The 21,876-nt window shown below is 38.5% G+C and overlaps 2 protein-coding genes across 5 annotated transcripts in view; one reads left to right on the forward strand and one right to left on the reverse strand.

Moving 5' to 3' along the window:
* Nucleotides 1-1,091: 1,091 nt before the first annotated feature.
* Nucleotides 1,092-11,934, forward strand: ppp1cc (protein phosphatase 1, catalytic subunit, gamma isozyme). The gene is made up of 7 exons (XM_079474515.1): nt 1,092-1,570; nt 6,672-6,803; nt 7,179-7,409; nt 7,665-7,769; nt 9,258-9,481; nt 10,454-10,588; nt 10,706-11,934. Exons 1-7 carry the CDS (start codon nt 1,516-1,518, stop codon nt 10,793-10,795), a joined length of 972 nt encoding a protein of 323 aa, XP_079330641.1. The 5' UTR covers nt 1,092-1,515; the 3' UTR covers nt 10,796-11,934.
* A 1,053-nt stretch (nt 11,935-12,987) lies between these two features.
* mcc (MCC regulator of WNT signaling pathway) overlaps nt 12,988-21,876 on the reverse strand; it is a 45,249-nt gene continuing 36,360 nt past the window's right edge. For all 4 annotated transcript variants that reach the window (XM_079474526.1, XM_079474527.1, XM_079474528.1 and 1 more), the window contains 5 exons: nt 19,464-19,698; nt 19,147-19,344; nt 16,604-16,695; nt 16,376-16,498; nt 12,988-15,709 (listed from right to left, as the gene is read on the reverse strand). In XM_079474526.1, the coding sequence (XP_079330652.1) occupies nt 15,529-15,709; nt 16,376-16,498; nt 16,604-16,695; nt 19,147-19,344; nt 19,464-19,698 (829 nt within the window). In that variant the 3' untranslated portion in view covers nt 12,988-15,528. The remainder of the gene's footprint in view (nt 15,710-16,375; nt 16,499-16,603; nt 16,696-19,146; nt 19,345-19,463; nt 19,699-21,876) is intronic.

Genomic DNA, 21,876 nt, shown 5'->3' on the forward strand with positions numbered 1-21,876 from the left:
TGTGCTATTACTTTTATTCTTCCTTGGCTTCTGACATGCGGGATATCCCACAGATGTAAATCGGATCAGAATATTATATGGGGAGGGACTGCAGCACTTGTATGTTAATGGCTCACTCATCTAATCCAGAGACTACTGTTGGTATTCTTGGTAACATACTGAAGCTGAAGAATGATGGCCTGTAAGCTTCTTTTCTTTAAACCTTTTAACAAAATAATACATCAAAGTAAGGTTCATATTTAAAACATGCAGAAAAATCTGGACACACGCTGCAGAATTTAAACAACTCAGATGAACATAAAGGAAACTTTTGAAAGTATAGCAGCAGACTTACAGCTGAAGGGGAGGAGTTAGCGGATGCTCCGCCCAAGCCGTCTAATTTACGTCATTTGAGATGAATCGTCAGATTTTAAATGAAGATTATGAGCGGATGCATTTTATAAAGAAAATGACCCAAATTGAAATGCTTTAAGCGCTGCAATACTTCAGGTAAAAATAAGAATGTCATTATTTTGTTTTTTAAGAATTTCAGAGGAAATATGGAAAGAGATCTACAATATTAAACATATATATATATATATATATATATATATTAAGAGTTTGGTTCCGAAATGAGATAATAATATATTTTTTATTACGCAGTCCAATTAATATCAAGGAAAAACAGTGAGTCACTGCAGATGACCGGATACAAACACCAGAGGGCGACACACTTTCACCCAGTGAGCAAACTGATGGCAAATAATGAAATAAAACATTTAGATGATCATTATAAATAATGTTTTGGTTATGTGGGACCGCTAAAATAACAGTAAGTTTACAGTAGGCATGAACTAATAAAGTCTCTTAAATAAACGCTCTGATATCAACAGAACAATGTAAAAAAGGTTATTAATCTCTCATCTGTTTTTTTCATCAGTGGTAATTAAACTTCGTAAGAGTCGAAATGAGAGGTCATTGATGAATCAATCCCATCGTTGTTTGTAATAAAGCACACTTCTTTGCGCAAAAGTAAACCCAATATTGTTAGTTGTGGTTTATTCAGACACACCCTGTCCATGTTATGCAATTGACGTGAACATGATGCTGATGAAATCAAAGAAAACAGATCCTTAGAGATGTTGAAATACGGTGTTCAACACGTTATCGTCATTTGTTTACCACGTATTCTTATTTGGTTGCTTTTCTGCTCAGTGTGTGTGTGTGTGCGTGTTTTGATACTATGCAAAGAAGCATAAAAACTGAAAGGAAACTTTGAAATCATCTTTGCTTGCTCTATATTTCCCCGCCCTATATTCATCGGTATTTATCCGCGGGCCTGTTTCAGCAGCTGCTCTGAGTGTATCCCTCCGCAGAGCCGGTGCGTCACAGCCGCAACACGCGCATCTGACGGCTAACCCGGATTTGACATCGACTCTCGGAGTTTGTGTTCATAAATCACTTTCTTTTTCTCATAAGGGTTCCACCGGTCGTGTCCTTTGGAGGCGTCGGTGTTTGTGTTTTATACGGCTAGCCATGGCTGACATCGACAAACTCAACATAGACAGCATCATCCAGCGCCTGCTCGAGGGTGAGTTCAAACATCAAACAGCGACGAAACGATCGGTACATATGTGCATACATAGTTAACATACCTACGTGTATTTATCTGTTTATCTTCTTAGTCGTCTGACTCTCATTTATGTCAGTTGAGGTGAATTAGCAGAGCTAGCATTAGCGCTTGTATTTTACTAGACCCTACATAGACATCACGTGTAGTTTTTCAAGGGTTTGAATTTAAGATTATGTTGAGGCAATATTCATTTGAAAAGTTCCCTATGTAGACAACACTGTGTGAGGGTGCTCAAAACACAAATAAATACACGTTAGCATGTTTGTGTGGCTATCAGAATAACAATATTTCATTTTTCTTGTAGAATAGACCGTTCAGAGTGTTGTTTGCAGGGTGACGTCATTAACAGAGTTCCCAAAATCGTAAAATCCTTGAAGTTTAACGATGTTTATGCAGCACTTAAAGTCAGACATTTCTGTACATTTCAGTCATAACTTAATAAAGCGCTTTTTTCAGTCCACCTGCATGACAGGCAATCACTTTTCTAAACTCTAGTAGTTAAGAATAACTGAACAAAAATCTGAAAATGTATTCGAGTTGTGTTCGTCTTGTATTTTGTATGATATAAATAATTTGCATCGGGATGACATGTTTTGTTCTCGTAGGATTATTCGTATTCATTGTAAACAAAACAACGAATTAGGTAAATACTGCTTGGTGATCGGTGGGACGGTTTGTTTATTGTTTATACTTTGTATTATGATTTTGGTAATGTCGTATTGTTCTTTGACAATATACTGTATCGTGGCGGTCAAAGGTGATTTTCATAATCGTTTCTTGTCACAGTTCACTTACAGAAAGGACATTGACACTAGGGTTGGGCATCTTCCCAAAAAAGCATATCACGAACTTCCACTCGCGATCTGAATAGAAAATATACATTTTATTTGCACATAGCACTGATGCTACGGAGGTTTAAAGTTCTGTGGTACAGGTAGCAGAAGTATAAAACCTCTGTTATCATCTTTAAAAAATACAAATGCAGGTCAGGAAATAAATCTAGTACAATGCAGTGTTTTTGAACCTTATTATAGTTCATATTAAAGTATACTAGAGTTTATTCATTTACAACAAGAAAAGCACAATTTGCTATATCCAATGCTATAGAACACTACAGTATTTGTTCATTCGATCGTTTAGGTTAAACTGTGTTTTATTTTGACGGGTCGTCGTGAAGATGCTCTGACAACAGACGTCAGTGTGTGAAGTTCAATGGTTAAATACACCTGAAATAAACTCTCAGGGCAACTCTGGACATCATGGTCATGTGTTTACGTCTTCATACAGTGAGACGCATACAAATCCAGGAGCGTCACGGCGCATGTAGCACATGTGCAACACATTCACTCATACATGCAGAACCTGTGTTCTGTCCAATCGTCCTGTCAGAGTTTCCATCCGCAGGGCAAAACGTTATAAAATCGACAAAATTAACAGGTAGGATGATTTTATAATAAAAACCCTGTCAGATAGTTCTACCAGTTTAAAGGCGGAGTGAACGATTTCCGAATTAGCTTGTTTAGACAAAGTCGGGCCGAGTACCAAAACAGCCTTGTAGCCAATCAGCAGTGAGGAGCACAGCGCTGACGAAAGCGAAAGATGCAAATGTTTTGGTGATTTGAACAATGGACACCCGCCTTTACGCTGTAAACTTATTTTATAGGTTTATTTTAAATACCCTGTAAGAATAAGTAATAATTCAACATATTACTGAAGCTAAAACAGCGGGAGACGTAATCCGCTATTATTGTGATTTCTTTTGGCCTGGAATCATCCACACTGATCACGCTGACATGTTAGGCCGTGTTCACACTTGACTGCTAGCATCTGTTTTGCATTGAAATCCTATGCAGTAAACCGTGTTTGACAGAAATGTCCTGAACGCTTTTTAAGTGTCAGCATCTTTTTCTGCATCTCGGAGCGTCTTTTGAGTTTGAAAAAGAAGTCAAAAAAGAAGTCAAATGTGAACACAGCCTGAGCAACCAACCACAGATCTGAATGTTTTATCTTGTCGAAGACATCTCATCACTGATGCATATCAAGTTTACTCGCAAACAGAAGTGCTCATCGAACCGACCTAGTACCTCGCTAACACTGCTATAAAACACTGTTAATCTACAGTGTTGTTTAATCTTGACACTGGTGTTTTGATGTGTGTCCTATTAAAAAAGGAGAATTGTGTGAAATTCTCTTAATTTCTCTCCTCCAGCAGAACACGGTTTGAACAAGCAGAATGTTTTAATATTTAAACATTTCGCAGAAGAGCTGTTTTGAGTTTCCCCTGCTTAAAGAAGGGTTTTACGGCCAGACACATTTTTGGGTTGATCTCACGATATACTATACACCTCCCAGAGTTTCTTAGAAACCTCTCCCTGTTCTTTTCCATCCCGTCAGAGTTTAGATGCACTGGCCAGGGTGTGAGGCTGTGCTGGTATTAATACGGCTGTTCTCTTGGCAGTCTCTGTTCTTTTGCTCTTATATAACCGCACGCCAGGAACCGACTCGCATAGGCAGTGTATATAACCCATAGTCATGTGCGTCAAGTTTGGATGTTTTCAGATTCATGAATGGAATTGATTATTATAGTTTAAAACGTCTGATTGTGTCTGTCAGAGTTTCGTATGAATAGTGAGAGTGTTATCTGTTTAGTTTGTTTTGCAGTCACTCGCCCGTCATTCTGACCTCTTTACGCTGTTGGTGAGAAGGATGTAGGGCTGGGCGATTAATCGAAATCCGTCGATTATTTAGATTACTTTCCCTTTTAATATTCACGTTGCTACGTCTAGCATTACGTGTGTACGTGTACAATAACATCACAGCGTTGTTATTTTGTAAAATATAGAAAATAAACAGACGCGGCTACCAGCCGTCTCTGCTCCGCTCACATAAGTCATTTCTGAAATGCGTCACTGATCTAAAACTCTGCAAATACTTATCACACAAACATGAAACGTTGGTCTAAAGAAAGCTTAAAACTTTAAAATGACCAGATTCAAATGGAAATCAAATATTCTGTGTTTATGTAATATGAGTGAAAGACAGGTACAGTTGATACGAGACATTCTTCCAGGTCTGCTCCCGATTAGTAATCACAAGACTTTTAGTCTAAAAATGTGCATATCGCGAGAAATATAGATTTGAAGTTTTATAGTTTTAAGCTCCGTTCACCTATTAAATACTCCATCTGTTTCTTTCACGTGACGGCAGGGCTGGTGTCTCCAGTCAGGGTCCTAAAGTACACTCTCACTACACATGCAGACAGATGATTTGCTCATTTGTGTTGTGTATCTTCTCCTGTCTTCAGTGGCAAAAAATCACACAAAGATGTCTATGATTGGAAATGTTTAATAAATAATCAATGAAAATACAAAGTATTTATGCTATATATTAAATAACATGAGATGAGAAATGTTTCATTCGAAAAAATCTTTAGTTGGGCATATTTACACTACAAACCTTGTAAGTGATCTACATGGGCAAAAAACAAAGAAAAATAAACAAAAACAAAATAATCGTTCAATAATCTCAGTCGAGAGAAAATGTTCAATTAATCGAAATTTCGATTTTTAGGCCAAAACGCCTAGTCGGACGTATGATGTAGTATTTCTGTGCTTGATTCTCTTCCCAGCTCGGAAAGTTTTTTATAAGTTTCCTAACAATAATGTAAACGTCAGTAAGGGATAATGTGATTGTTTTGTGTGCTCGTCCTGTATTTCCGCCTCCAGCATCTCCTACAGCTGTATTTCTCTTTTATAAATTTGATCAAACTAAATTCACTTTGAATATACTAGGGATGCTCATTTCAATCAATTTCCCTAAGCGAGAACCCCCATATTGCGTAAGCAGTGATATACCGTAAAGCAGAACAGAGTCTCTCTCGTATATTTGATGGTTAATCGGACAGACACATTGGATTATTTGTAGCAAGTTCAGAGAATCTGTAAATGACTGGATATCCTGATCACTACGCAGTAGCACAAGCTGTTGCGCAATATGTGGTGTTTATTATGCGAGTTCGTTGGCATGTACGCAGTTGTTCAGCTGATGTAAGAAGGTGTAGTTTGGAACGTGTGTCTCATTGCAGAAAGTTTGTGTGCTGATTGTGGAATGACAACACCCTGTCTACACCGGACACCAGCTGGGCATCAGTTTAAAGCTCAACTAATGCTTATTCATCTGCATTGTGTATATTTACTAGCTTTTTACAAGTTGGAGTGTTTGTATGATGAAGGCGTGAGAGTCACCTGTGCAGTTACTTCCATAGCATTATCTAATACATATGTTTCTAAGTATGTGCCATCCCCTGGGATCAAACCCACGACACACTGAGCTACAGGAAAGCTGTGTTGTGTTGTTATTCTTGTTTACATCACCCAGCCGTTGTGTTCAGTTCCCGGCAGAAGTATTCCAGAGCTGCAGTATTGCGCCAGTTGCTCAAAACAAGCATTTAAAACAGAAATGGCGGACAGTAACAGGGCAGCTGAGTGCACAGACCGAGCTTTGACTGTTCCCTTGAGCTCCTGCAAAATAAAACCGAGATGGAGAGATGGCGGTTTACATGATGGGAAAGGGGGATCCGCTCTGATCTGATCTGAACTGCTTTACGCATTAGACTTGAATCCTGTAGATCTCTGCGGTCCTTCTCAAGTCGGCCACATCTGCAGACAGAAGAAGACTTCAGTAATGCAAACATACATTCTAGTACATCATAAAAGCTCTGGTGTAGAGGTCTGCAGGTGTCTGCACGTAACATATGCACGTACTGTACGTCATTAAGAGGTTAATTGTGTAATAAAGGACCGAACACTCTCATATTTGCATTGTTGCTTTTGGATCAACAGGTCATTTACAGCGCTGACAAAATTGAAAGTGAATTTCAACAACACATTTGATTGTTTTGGCTCTAAAATCTTTATTGAGAATTAGAGTTTTGGGCACTTTCGTTTGTTATTCTGAATGAGGCGTTATTTTAGTTATTTAACCGTGATTTGTGATCTGATCTGTTTCTCCCTTTTCATATTTAGTTTTGTTGACGGCGAGTTTCTTTGTGTGATTGCAGTGAGGGGATCGAAGCCTGGAAAGAACGTTCAGCTTCAGGAGAATGAAATCCGTGGTTTGTGTCTGAAATCCAGAGAAATCTTCCTCAGTCAGCCCATCCTACTGGAGCTGGAGGCTCCGCTGAAGATCTGCGGTGAGAAACGCACAGGAACACGCTCTACTGTATCAACCATTAAAATCACATCATGGGTTTGACTTTCAACTTGTGATTGATTGAACACACATTCACTAACATCATTCAGAGTTAACCTCTTCAGTGAATATTCTCCTCGTTGCAGTTAAAACAAACGGTTTAGTTACCAAAAACATCACGTTTAACCGTGTCCAACGTGTTTCTTCTGAGTTGTGTCATTCATTTAGCATTAAATGTGACTTCATGAGGGCTTTATACTGTAGTCCGTGGAGATTTGTTTAATCCCGTAGTTGACGGTGTCATCATGAAATGACCTCACCAGCAGGGGATGATGATTTAATCAGAACATCAACTGAGACGCTTTCATGACCACAGGTGATATCCACGGGCAGTACTACGATCTGCTCAGGCTCTTTGAGTACGGAGGATACCCACCCGAGAGCAACTACCTGTTCCTGGGCGACTACGTGGACCGCGGCAAACAGTCTCTGGAAACCATCTGTCTGCTGCTGGCGTACAAGATCAAATATCCAGAGAACTTCTTCCTGTTGAGAGGGAATCACGAGTGTGCCTCCATCAATCGCATCTATGGCTTTTATGATGAGTGTGAGTATGAACAGTGTTTTAGTCATGCCGACGTTTTCATAATATCGCACTACGTCAGGACTTTAGTACAGAACGGAACAGTTTGTTCTGTGCAGAATGAATTATTGAGAGCCATTGCTGTGTGAGAGGGAGGGAGGGAGAGGCGGAGCCGAGGGTGAAGAGCTGATGTTGTGTATTTTTAGCACAGACCTCTCTCTATATGCATTGACGCTGTACTGTGCTCTGTGTTTATGTGGGTGTTTGTTTGCTATTCAGGCAGGAGACGCTACAACATCAAGCTCTGGAAGACCTTCACAGACTGTTTCAACTGTCTGCCCATCGCTGCCATTGTGGACGAGAAGATCTTTTGTTGTCATGGAGGTGGGTGTGGCTCTGTTTGGTGACGGCAGGTCCGGCCCAAGCCTTTACAGGCCCCAAGCAGAATTTAGTTGGGGTCCCCCTGTGCCCCAATACAATCCACTGATGTCCATGTTTGATCATTTGCACGCACACTTTAAACCTAACAAGCGCGATTCTATTAGTTGTAGCCGTGTTCGGGATGTAGGAATGTCACAAAAACACATGAACCTTGCATTACAAGTGTATTGTGATTGTCAAATAGTTTATCGTTTCATTACTTCCAATTTTAGGTGAAATGTCCCTTTAAATTATGAGGAAAGGCCATACAAAGGTTGTGGAATTTATTGTTCGTAGTATTTGTAATAATCACTATTTGCAAAGATTTGACGATCTTTTTTATTTTAACCACAATCTATAGACTCCCTTTTAAGGGGCGATTCACATTTCGTGTCTTAAACCTTGCGGAAAATGTGAGCCTGCTCAAATGACCAGCCGTTCCTGCGCGACACTAATCACGCCTAGAAAAATGCTGCGTTTCTACGCTTAAAAAAACAAACTTGCGTGCACAAGAGGCAAAATGTTTATGGCCCCAAACAGCCCTTGAGGATGATTACATCATTTTTATTTATTTAGTGTATTTACATGATAACCATTAAATTAATTGACAGAATTATTCTTAACCTTATCTCAAATAAATAAATGATTATAAATGACATGAATCGCAGTAACTACCAAAGGGTTCATCCACAGCTAGCCGTGCGTTGAAAGGTTTTAATGCACACCTTCCAGCCAATCAGAATCGAGTATTCAAACAGGCCATGGTAGAAATATTTTTCATCTAAATCAGCATTTTGTTGTTTGCACCATTGAATTCCATCGGTTGTTCAACTAAACGGTTGTCAAATATTAAACGTTTTTAGTCCCTTACAGTCTTCTTTGATCGGTCATTTCTCGGCTCTTTTACCAGAGAAAATAGACTTGTGTGGTGTCGTAAAAAAGCTGTAATTTCATGTGCCCTTGGTGGCGAGGCCCTAAGTTTTGCTTATAGTGAGGGCCGGCATTGGGTGACAGACAGCCAATCATATACTCTACAAAGTGCATGAATGTTTTAGAAGGTACACTGAGAAACTTGCATCCAAGATATTAGTCAAACCGTGATGTCAAACTGGAAAGAGCGTATTGTTTGTTTAAGGTTCATTTCTTTAGTGCCTGATACGAGCTGATGACGATGCAGTTGAAAGCGATAACACTGGTTATACAGATGTGCAGTGTAAATCAGGATTAATGATTCATTCCTAACAGGATTCGGTGCACCCAGAGCTAGGAATGACCAATGTTCCAGGCCAAGAGAGAGTCAAATATCAACATAAAATGATCATGTCTTCATTTACTCTTAAAACAAATGATCTCCAGTTTTGTTTAGAACATATTTATTTAGAAAACTAAATGATTGTAGTGCACTTCCCATCAGAAGATTTAGTTTCGCGTAACACGTGATGTGTTCTTCAGGTTTGTCTCCAGACCTGCAGTCTATGGAGCAGATCAGAAGAATCATGAGACCCACAGATGTTCCTGATCAAGGTCTCCTGTGTGATCTGCTGTGGTCTGATCCAGATAAAGATGTGCTGGGCTGGGGTGAGAATGACCGGGGCGTCTCCTTCACCTTTGGAGCTGAAGTGGTAGCCAAGTTCCTCCACAAACATGACCTGGATCTCATCTGCCGGGCCCATCAGGTGACTTCCTCACATTCAGACTAAATCACGACACTTCTGCAGTTTCAGATGTATCTACCCTGAATAATCAAACTTCTTCAGCCTTATGGAGCTAGAATAATCCCCAGCATGAACCAGACTTGATTCCCATAGAGACATGCGAGTCACATCTACATTCATGAATGTCCAGTTTTGAGAAAGCTGAAACTGATGAGCTGAAAATGTCATGCAGGCTCGTACCGAGCCGAAGCAGATGAGTCTGCAAGTTTGAGACGACCCCTTTGACATTGACACTTCTGCGTTTCTATGTGAAGAGCGGTTTGATCCTCACAGCAGCTGTGTGTTCTGTTCCTATAGTTGCAAACACTAAACGCTCTCTGTGTTAGATTAGTGTTTCTAATATAAGAGGCTGACATCTGGCCTCGCCCAGTGTTGCTCGGAAGCCGTAAATAACAGAACACTTCATTTCTCTACTTCCATTAGATACACGAGGGCCAAAGTATCAACATATGGACTTTGTTCCTGTGTGATGAGCTTTCCTGTAGCTCAGTGGTTCGAGCATGGCGCTAACAATGCACATACTTAGAAACAAATATACAGGATGATGCAACGTAAGACGCTTTGGATAATATTGGATTACATTTATTAACATAAATGTAAATGATGATTGTTGAAGTGGTTTATAACTGATGATGTGATGTTCAGACGCCCTTACGGCTTTGGCCACTAGGTGGCCTGCTTGCTTCACCATATAAGTGAATGATGAGCAGCTAGTCACATGGTCACATTTTCTGTGAACGCTGCATATGGAGATGTAGCTCATGGTTCATACACGTTTCACAGCTATTCTGTACGTTCTGATTCCTGTCTCTCTCTAGCTCAGTTAGTATAGCATTGCGCTAGCCACACACAGGTCATGGGTTTGATCTCCTGGGAACACACAGATGAAACAAAGGTATAGATTGAAATGTATCAATGTAAATTGTGATTTAGGTGGTGGAAGACGGCTATGAGTTCTTCGCTAAGAGGCAGCTGGTGACCCTGTTCTCCGCACCAAACTACTGTGGAGAGTTTGATAACGCCGGAGCCATGATGAGCGTAGACGAGACCCTCATGTGTTCTTTTCAGGTGCACAGCCATCTTTATTACTACAGCTGCTCGCTGTGATCTATATTCTATATAATAACTCAATCCACGACCTGTTTTTGTCTTTGCTTCTAATCAAATATATGAACTTTCCTAAAGATTTTGAAACCAGCTGAGAAGAAGAAACCAAACTCCAGTCGCCCAGTGACTCCACCCAGAAACATGGTGAACAAGCAGGGCAAGAAATGAGGCGGGACTTCATCATACAGTCTTCATGTGTCACGGGCGTGTCGATCTGGCTTCCACTGACTCAGAACTGTTGACTGCATCTGTTATTTGAATTCTTTTGTATTTTTCTTCAGTTTACGTCCTTTTGCACCAGCGACACGTGGAGTGAACATTCAGATATAAGAGAGTATTTTGTTTGCTTTTTATGTTTGGAGACAGCATTGGCTTTTATAACCTTTACTACTTCAGGATGACACATCTTGGTTTTAAGCAAGCTGCGCCCAATGTAACCATGACAACACCCTTTCCCTGATTATAAATACAGGGAGAAACTCTGGAGTTTTAAATCCAATTCTGTGTCTCACATGATCTTTGCTCCTTATGGCCCGTTCAGACCACGGTGAACAAATGAAATGTTTTCACTTAATAGTATGAAGTAGATCGCACCTAAAACATGTTTGTTCTTTTATCATTTAAACGCTTTTAGGTTAGCTTTGTGCCATGAGATTTGATGTTCAGTCCACTCATGTTTTACAATACTTTTGTCATTATTGCTTCTTAGAATTCTTTTAAAAGCCGAAAGCAGGATATAAATCGTCCATGACTGAATGTTTGAAGTATTTGGTTTGAAAGGTTTGTATGGTGCGTGTGTGTGTGTGAGACATTGAATGATGTAAATGAAGATTCTTTCAGGTGGTCACCAACTAAATGTTCATTTTCTATGTCTAAGTGGTTTGTTTTCCTGTTGGTTTTTGGCGAGATGGCTTGTATTCTTACTCCATTATGTCTGGTATCAGTTGTTTCATGTAACCGGCGATGTGTTTGGATCACATTATGGGCATGTCGTTTCATTGATTTCTCACAAAAGGACTTTTTTCGTTGCATGTATCTGGTATTAGAATAAGACACAAGGCCTTGGCTTTCTCAGGGCATGCGACATTCAGCATGTCTTTAGAATAATGTAGCTCCTCATCAGGTAAATCACATCAGGAAAACCTTTTTCTTGCAAATTTCTACAGTATTTCATATCAATTCTATGTGTAACCTAAGCCCTCTGTAAATATACAGGAAATGTTTTGTTCAGTCTTGGCAATAATTCAGTTTTCACTCTTTAAATAATTGTTATACTTGCGAAATAAATGGGAGCCGTGAGAATTGCACTTATTGTTTTTGAAATCTTCTTTTATTAATGTTGCAGTCCTCAGAAATATTAGATTTCTCTAAAAATGAAGTAGTTTATAATTTCTTCAATCTCAACTTTTACTGCCTCTGAGATTTTACCACATAGTTATAGAGACACACACCATCCAATCTGTTTTCTATAAATAAATCCTAAGCAGTAGTTTCTCTGAAGACCGTGTTGATCGGTCATGAAGGACTTTATTCATTCACAAAGATTTTCTACACAGTTTTATCAGTATTATGAAATGAATTTAAATCAAGTCCTGACGTCACATTTTCTACGTTTTAAGGTAAAATAAATATACATTCAGGATGATGCGTAGAGTGAATTCTAATATGTGCATTGTTTTAAAGCAGCTTTACCGAAAAACAATTTACTAACATTATTTCGCTTACTATATAAATGTATATCTGTCTAGAAAAGAGTAAAATGTTGCTTAAGTAAGAGTATATTTGTATCTGCGTATATTGATCTAACATTACAGCTGCAGAATAGTGAAGAGAAAATAAAGAGCAGCAGAGCGTTGAGGTATCTGACAGCCTTTGGTTCATTGTGGTTTTATCATCGGCCTGTAAACACAGAATCTACCAAATGTAAAGGCTTTCTACTGATGGAAGAACTCCATTACTGATGGGACTGAACAAAATAAAAACCTCATATGACTGGTAAATGTTTTCTTATAATCGCTCCTTGGGTTTCATGAAATGTTTGTCATGAATCTGAGATCTTAACGGCTCAAAAAGCCACAATAGTTTTGACGGGTTACGTTGACCAAGATCACTGTTAAAACAAACATCAGCCAATGTTAAGATCTATAGCTTTGCTTTCAGTCATCAGAAGCTCTTTGTTTGTTAAGGGCCAACTTTCATCGTCTAAAATGGTTTTAAATGCCACGGTTAGAAGTGCTCAAGGAATCCCAGAAGTCTTCAGCATATTGTCATATTTTTTGCCTTCCAAACTAAACCCTTTCTCACTGCACATCTTGTCTCGTTGAGATTTATTTCATGTTGACTGAACACAGGCCACTGACATGATTTACAATTTTATTATATAAACAAATACATTCTTTATTAAAAAATAACAAGAACGATTGCAAAGATTTGATTCAAAAACCGATCTGTGCAAATTCACAAACCCCGTTATAATATAGTTTCTCCAGCCCACAGTTTGAAATGGACATGCGTATATTTTTGATAAAAGAAAGCGCAAGCGTCTTCATTGTGATTCAACAATCTCTTATAACTATCTGTGAGAGGAAAAACCTCATCCTTCTGTTTACTGAAGCACATGTAAACCAGTTCATCACGCCTCTCAACAGAAGTCAAACTGCATGATGATGAATAATGGATTATTATAACATTATAACTAACAGTGTCTGTGTGGGCTGATGATGAGTACATGAAGCCCATCTGATCTCTATTGCTTTTAACGTTTGCCTCTGAGAAATGTGAGATTGAAAATATGCATGACAGCATCAACATGGAAACAATCATGAATCATTAACATTGGGGTGAACACCTTTGGAACAAAAGCGTGTAAACTGTTGTGCGTTGCAGCATCTTGCAAAAAACAAACAAACACAGAAGTGCAGGAATAAAACAGCAGCCGTTGAAGTTTCATTGATATTTTGGGGGAAAGATCAAAACTAAAGTCCATTGAAGGCAATGTGGTGATCTACTCCATCAGACTGTGGAAAAGTGCTTTTACAGTCCAGGACGAAGCTGTTGTGGTTTTAAACGTGACAAAATCAGACCTGTGTGAACCGGCTTGAGCGGTTTGTGATTGTGGTGATGATTGTACACGAGTTGTACAGTATGTGCATGCAAACAAATGCAACGGCTGCTTTATCGTTGTATCTCAATGTAAGAAACGATTCACCTGTTCAATGAACTTATGGGATGAATTCATTTTGACAGTGATACTTTTTTCCATTCATCTAAGTTCAAAGTGTCCCCGACAACTTGAATTCACCTCTTTTCATTTTGGGATTTTTGCTTTGGTCTTAAAGACGGTCACGATTATGAAAAGTGCAGATGTTTCCATTGAAAACAGTGATAACATGTACAACACCAGCGCAGGTTCAGTTCTTCAAGAATATGTTGTGAAACATCCCAACATACTCTCACAAACAGAATACACATTTCAGTCAATTAAATCAGTCCTGTTTTCGGCCAAAAGGATTTGCATTGTAACATTTTCATGACAATGAAGCACAAATTAGCCTAAATTCTCCATCACATCATAAATAAAAACGCAAATGCAATAAAATATTACTTTTTTCAGCCTACGTGAATGCATGATATACTGTACAGTGCAAAAATGTATTTCTAACTTTGTATATTTGTGCTGGACAACAAGACAAAAATATTAACATTCAAGATACATTTACTTAAGAAGCAAGATGACCTCAAATATGACCAAAATCAAGTTTATGTTTAAAACAAGAAATATCTGAAAAAAAACGTGTTGTTCAGATGTGTTTTATATACAACACACCAGTTTGTTTACAAGTGTAAAGAGGTCAAACTTTATTCAGGTTTATATTTTGAGGCATACATTTAGCAATTCTTTTCAGAAACCAAAACTTTATTTCATTTTGCTTCTAATGTAAATGTATCTTGATGCAACACTTTTATATTTGTTCTGAACATCAAGAAACAAATACAGCGGAAAGAAACATTTTTGCAGTCTAGATTTAGTCATGAAATACCACAATGCAAAGTCATCATATCTGTCTTAAAAAAGCACTTTTTTGGATTGAAACACATATATTTGTTTAACACATTATTGTGCAGTTTGTTTCACAGGTAAACATGATGTGAATGTCGACGGTCGCTCTGAGCACAGACTGTAGAATAACATAAAGCCTCGGGGAAATCGATACGCATGTGAGCGTCTCTCTTAATATTGTTGCCATCATGGAAACTGATGAGCGATGAAAACAGCCGCCGTCTCAAAGGGATCGAAACGTAATAAAACTCATGTCATGATTAACTTTCTATCGCTCCGACACAGCATGACTTTCTTTCATGTGTTAAACACCGAAAGAAAAGTTTGTTACGCAGAATGTTCAGGCACTTCAACATAAAAGTCTGTATGGATATTATCAGTGTATAGTGATGTTTATTCTCACTCAAAGTTATTGAAGGACTTCAAACAGAAGACTTAAGTTCAGCACTTTTTGAGAGGCTCGGCTCTTTCAAAGCTGAATGCTATAAGAGCGAATACATGTGAGTGAATGTGGATCGACTGGACTGGAAATCCAAATACTGCTTTATCGGTTTCAGTTTAGATCGTGTGGAAGAAGATTGTAGCCCAATACTGTCATATTATAACAAATATTACACAAATAATGTCCTTTCATTATATCTTTTTAGTTGAAAAAAGTCGACGATACAGGATTTATTCCAAAGTTTGACTGACAGCTGTCACATGACTCACGGCTCATGCGTGCGTGTATGAGCGCTGATTGTTTCTATTGGTTATTCCACTCATGTTCTCCAGACGTCTGTCAGGTCTCTTTGGGTTTGGTGAGGAGTCAACATGTGTTATGATCGGGAGCTGTTGTGTATCAGAGCGATGTCTCATTGGTGTGTGGTCGAGACGTCTCCTCCTCCAGAAGAGCGATGCGTTGTTTCAGCATCCTCACCTGCGTCTCGTGTCTCTCCACCATCGCCATCATCTGAGACTCCAACTTCTTCAGTTTATTCTGATGTTTCTTCTTTGCTTTCTCATACGCCGCCACCAGATTACTGCACAACACACACAACACATCAACTTTCTAGGTCAACGTTTTATGCGAATAAGCCGAGAGAGTGAGAAATGTTTTAAATTGTCAGAATTGATCAGAAATTACTAGAAAAAAAGAAAGTGATCTCTGGTCAGCGAAACTGAAACGTAAAAATCTTCATTAAATGTTTGCGTTGGTTGAAATACGTGACATCTGTGTGTGTAAAAATATAATGCAAATTCTAACATCAAACAAGTCACAATGAACATTCAAAGTGTTCATGATTTCCAATGGATCACAAAATGAAAAGTGTCTTTATGTCAACTGATAAAAACGGACTAAATCTTTCACTGAAATAAACACAGAGTTTTGAAGACAGAAAATTAAGGAATTTAAGTGATAGTTCAACCAAAAATGGAAGTTCTTAGAATTCATCCTTTTCCTCGCCCTCTTGTCATTTCAAACCTTTATGATTTTCTTTCTTTCTTCTGCAGAACACAAAAGAAGATATTTTGAAGACTATTGGTAACTGGGGGCCTTCACATAGGTTTGAAATGACAAGAGGGCGAGGAAATGATGACACACGTTCATTTGGGTGAACCCTGACATGCATCAAAATACTCAACATGAACATGAAGCTTGATCAATAAATGCTGTTGAACTGGTTTATTATGTGTGTGTGTGTTACCTGTTGGCTCTCTTCAGATCATTGACAAACTCTGCAGACTGCTGATGTCTGACTTCGCTGCTCTTTGTGAGTCTTTCTAGCGCAGCGACCAGCTCCTGCACGCGACACTTCAACTTCTTCTCTCTGAAACAAACACGCACATCAAATGCACATATCATCAGAATTCAATTCGTCGGCATGTATTATTCTTTTCTTAAAACAGCATCTGAATGTAATGTGATTTGTCACCTCCTGAGAGCGCTGGTGAGCTCAGCGGCGAGGTCACTGTCACTGAGAGTTCTCACATCAGACAGACTGATCGCAGGAGAATCACCCGAGTCCTGAACACACAGAGAGAGACATGAATAATCTAACTGATGAATGTAATCTCTCACTGTTATTAATGGTTATGAGAATGAGAGCAGATCTTCAGATGAGATGAACACCAGACACACACACAGAGAGAGAGACAGTTTAAGACGGAGGTGCTCACTTATAATCATATTTGACATTAAATCTAATAATGTCCACAGTTTAGTGTTTAGAGGTTTGGACGAATCCTCAGTATGTGTGTGTGTGTGGAGCTTTCTGTATTTCATTTGGGTCATCCGCTGTCACTTAGATCAATTCATTGTGGGATACAGAAAAAAAACAATGTGTCTTGAAAAGAGAAGAGACGTGAAGAGTAAGAGAAGGAGAACATTAGAATATGAATCTTTTGAGTTTATCTTGAGCACCAGTTATTCATATCATATATTCTTCTTCTTTGCATTATGTGATTTTTATTCTTTACATTGCGTATATTTTGGGAATTGTTTTGACTACAAAGTAAAATGGAATGTAACATCTTTAAAAGCACAATGTTTCAAATACTGTTCAACCTTATATTTCCAAGGCGACAAGTTGGTCTGATAGAAATCATTGCTGATGAAGAGCTTTAAGTAAAAACTGAAGCAAGACTGCATGCTGCGTAGGCCTCGTTTCAACTGTTCTTAATACCAGCATTTCATTTCTTATTTGTTATTTATTTATAGTTATTTTACCTTCTTACTCGTCTTTAACTTTTATTGTGATTTTAAATCAGTCCCAGTGAAATAAGAAATGACAGTGCCTATTTTTTCATGAAATATTGCAGCGTTATTGTAAATAGTTTATCAACGTGGATCGTTCTCTTTAAAAAAATCATGTGCCTTGAGTTAAAATCTGAAAATGCACTTCTGTCCTGTAATGACTATCCATCTTAAAGGATGTATGTAACGTAACGGCTGCTTTTATACACCCGAACAAATCACAGAGAAAGACCAAAGCCACGCCCACTTAATGCATAAAGTGATCGCAACTTCCGGTTCACAGGGACATTAAAGATAGGCTACTGCTGTTGTTATTATAGATTATGTATAAATCATATGTTGAATTACTTTTGTGTCTAGATACATAAAGCTGCCTTCTCTAGAAATGTTTTCAAGGAGGCCTTCAGTCACTCCAATTCACTTACAAACGGATTCAAACCTCATTACAAAAACAAGAGATGTGCTTCATCTGAGAAGAGCGAAGAACTCAAACACTCTTCCATGTGCTGCTGTTTAGAGAGAGACCGAGAGATTCTCTTGAATAATTCACCAGAGAGAGAGATGGATGGACTGCTGGAGGATTCCTGATGTTCTCAGACAGACGAGAGTCACTGAATTCTCATGACAGTCCTGCGCTATATAACCTCAGAGACCTCATGTCATATTGACCGTTTCCTCAGTGTGCGTGACTGGACTGCACTTAACTTACAGTTTGTTTGGCTAGTGTCTAATAATGTAACTGTTTATATTTAATTGAATTTTATTACACGTCTCGCCATTTAAATGCTTGATTCTGATTTGACAGTCGCGACATTCCAACAACCGCTCAAAACTAATAACACCCTGCAAATCATTATGAGAGTTTAATATTACACAAAAATGTCTTTTGATACAAACGATTCAACCAATTTGCCTGTTTGTGACGTTTGAACATCGTTTCTTACATTAAAACAAGCACAAAACTGTGCGTACGGTCATGTCCACACAAAACTTGACATTAATAACAGATGCTATCTATGGCTTTGATCAAATCTCTTTCCTATAGTGTTTGCTTAGGTAAACTAGTCAATTGTAGCATACCGTGGTATATCAACTACTATACACTTAATGACTATATTGCATAATACAGTAGTGTTCTCCAATATTTACTATAGTGAGATTTAAAAACACCATAGTATCTAGGAATTGAACTGCTTTTAGGTTACGGTAGAAAATATTATAAAGAACTTTCATGTTGGCATGTTACATTTCTTCAGAATGAAAAAAGTACTTTACGTTATAATATTTGCTACAGTAAACTTGTAGTAAAGTAGGAATTTTCTTATATTAAACACTAATATAAATACTTATCGTTGGACATTAGCAACCTAAAGTGGATGGTTGTTAGTTTTATCTGTGTATAGATGGTTTCACTGGACGCATGAGCCTGGCCTGAAGTTAGCTTACAGTCTGTGTTTGGTTATAATATAACAAATTATTTTATATTTAGTGTTTATTCATATTTTCTATTGTATTAAATAAATTAAAACAATTCAACGGTCTGCCAGAAGTTACGTTTTGGCCACATAATGTTTGTTTGAGTTGTTGCCGTTGAACAGTCACTATCGCATCTGTTCCCATTGAAATATAAACCACCAAACACTTATGTATATAATATTATATTCATATCCATATATGAATACATGCAAGTTGACAGGTGTTTGTAATGTAAATCATGTTTACTCTGCTCTTGTCTTTGCTGCTGGTGGAGCTGAGCGATCTGTGTCTCTGTTCCTGATGTTCCTCCACCTCTGACTTCAGATGCTCGATGTGAACCAGATACGCCTGTTCCTGAGCCTCACGCGTGCTCAACTTCAGCTCGAGGGCTTTCTTCTCTTTCTCCAAGAGATACAGCTGAGCTTTCAGCTCTGCCATCTCCTCCTGCACGACAGACAGACACATTTCAGATTTATGGGAGGGGGTCAGTTAATGGAGCGATGTTAACACAAACTATACATGATTATGTGAGTCTTTAAACTACGAGTGATGTGTGTGTGCACCTTCATGGCCATGAGCTCCTGCATCAGTACAGCGTTCTCCAGGTCGAGTCTCTGCGAGTCACCGCGAGGTTTCACGTCACAGCTCAGCGGGTCGATGTGAACGCTCTCCAGCTCCAGCATTGTCAGTTTGACAGCGGCGCGGTCGTTCTTCAGCTGGCGGATGTAATCCTTCAACCTCTGCTCGTCTTCTTTAGAGAAATCTGTGTCGCAGCTGCTGGCCGTGGAGCTGGTGGTGCTACACACATCACGTCACACAAACACACAGTATTAGTCAGGTCATGTCATGGACTTAAACCCAGAACCATTAGACTGAAAGATAAAATGATTTGACCTTTGTCTTAATATTTCAATGTTAGAACATTTGGCTCACACACATATAACTAAACCTGTAAACACACACACACACACACACTTCTGAACCACAATTTTTCTTACATTTTATTACACTAGTTATCCTTTTGAATTGTGTTTTGTAAAAGTTATTTTACAGTCAGTACTAATAAAAAAATGTACGTCAATAAATGTACGTCATATAAAAACATTGCAATAATACCATGCTGCCTTATTTATATATATTTGCAAAAATGTATGCAAAATTGTGAAAAGTGCTTTATAAATAAAACTGAATTGAATGAAATACTCTATCATGTACAATTGTTTGATTATTAGTACTGTGATACTGTCTTTGTTTGCCTGCTGTGTTTATTTATTTGCCAAAGCCAATTTTTGTTTTCATCTGGTGCTCATTTTAAACCCTTGACATGAATAAACCACACAATGATACTGAAGCGTGACCAAATCCTGCAAATGACTCTCAATTAACCAGCCGCCTCATTACAATGACACTTTCCATTATCTCCGTCCTGACACACACACACACACACACACACACCTGTCTGGAAGCCCATCAGCAAATGTAAGTGTCTCTATTCACAGAATGCACATCATAGAACAAAACAATAGCAGCTATTACAACAAACACTATAAAGACAATATTGCCGGGGTAAAACAGCAGATAAGATAACACAAGCTTGAATCTGAACACTTTTCACCAAAAACTTCAGTTAGTCAAGATTGATCTAGAAATGTCACTTGTCACCATCAAAACGTCTTTAACAGAACATTTCCATTGGAAATCCAGCTAAAAACATGATTAAATATAGTATATAGTTGTTTGGTTTTGTTGTAGTTATACCACAAATTCAACATGGTATTTGTACTAAATCTATGGTAACACAAATTGTAATCAATCTGAAAAAACATAATGGGCTGCCGCTGAGGTTTCTATTGCTCAACTGTACAATACATGACAGGGAACAATACAAACAACAACACAAGGTGGCGCCGGTGAGGTTTTGCGACGCCAGAGACCGCAGACAGATTTCCGGTCGTATATAGAATGTGAAGCTGATGTCACGCCCCATGTTGTATGTTGCGCTGCCATCTTGGTAGGTTAATAATCCACTGCTATTATTGTTTTGATAAGTACCGTTACTTGTTTTGTTTGCTATATTGAGAAATGGAAAGTGAAAGAACCGTGGGCTTTTCCTGAACGTAATGCTATTGCAGTTTTAAAGACGGCTTGATCGACCTACCATAGTTATATTTCCTAATCAAACAAGAAAAGCAAAACACTGCATTGAACGCACTAGCAGCGATCCTCCCAAGATGGCACAACATTCAACTCGGCTTGACATCGGTTGACAAGCTCTATAACACTATTGAGACGTTTTGGCTTAACAAAGTGCTCAGCAATGTAAAGAGGATCTGTCATATGGCTGATGTAAAATGAACCCGGACCTAAATCCTCCTTTTCCTATCCAGTGTTATACTACCAGAAATTACGATCATCTTGTGCAACTAGCGAATTGCTTCACTTTTCCCTTAATAAAAGCATACAGCCAAACTTCACAGCACTCGGATGAACGGGTCTTCTTGAAATCTGATTTTAGTGTAAAACAAGCGAGTTATTTTTAAAGAGAAAAGTCAGCTTGGACGATTTCTCATCATCAGTAAGAGCGAGAGAGGCCGTAATGTGCCGTGATGTGCTTCACGGTGGAGACTGTTGAATGGAGGATGGAGAAAAATCAATGACGAGAAACACATCATGTGTCTGAAATCCATTCACATAACAACACGACAAAACAAAACAGACCTTCAGTACTTCTATTCTACAAACCACTGATGCTCTTCATGTAGAAGAAATACAAGAGACCACTTTCTAAATGTTCATTTAATCAGCATTTCTAGATGTATTGTGTTCTAGATGTACGTGACTGTTGCGTTGCTTAAAAGTGAATCTGAACTTGTTTTCTTTGCCGTATTTGAGGTCTAAAGGCTTGTTAAGTTTCCCCAGTTTACGTTTTCTGCAAATAGAAAGATGTGGTAGAAATAGTAATTCGCAGAATGAAAC

The sequence above is a fragment of the Barbatula barbatula genome (assembly GCF_947034865.1).
Source record: "Barbatula barbatula genome assembly, chromosome: 2".
Taxonomy (NCBI): domain Eukaryota; kingdom Metazoa; phylum Chordata; class Actinopteri; order Cypriniformes; family Nemacheilidae; genus Barbatula; species Barbatula barbatula.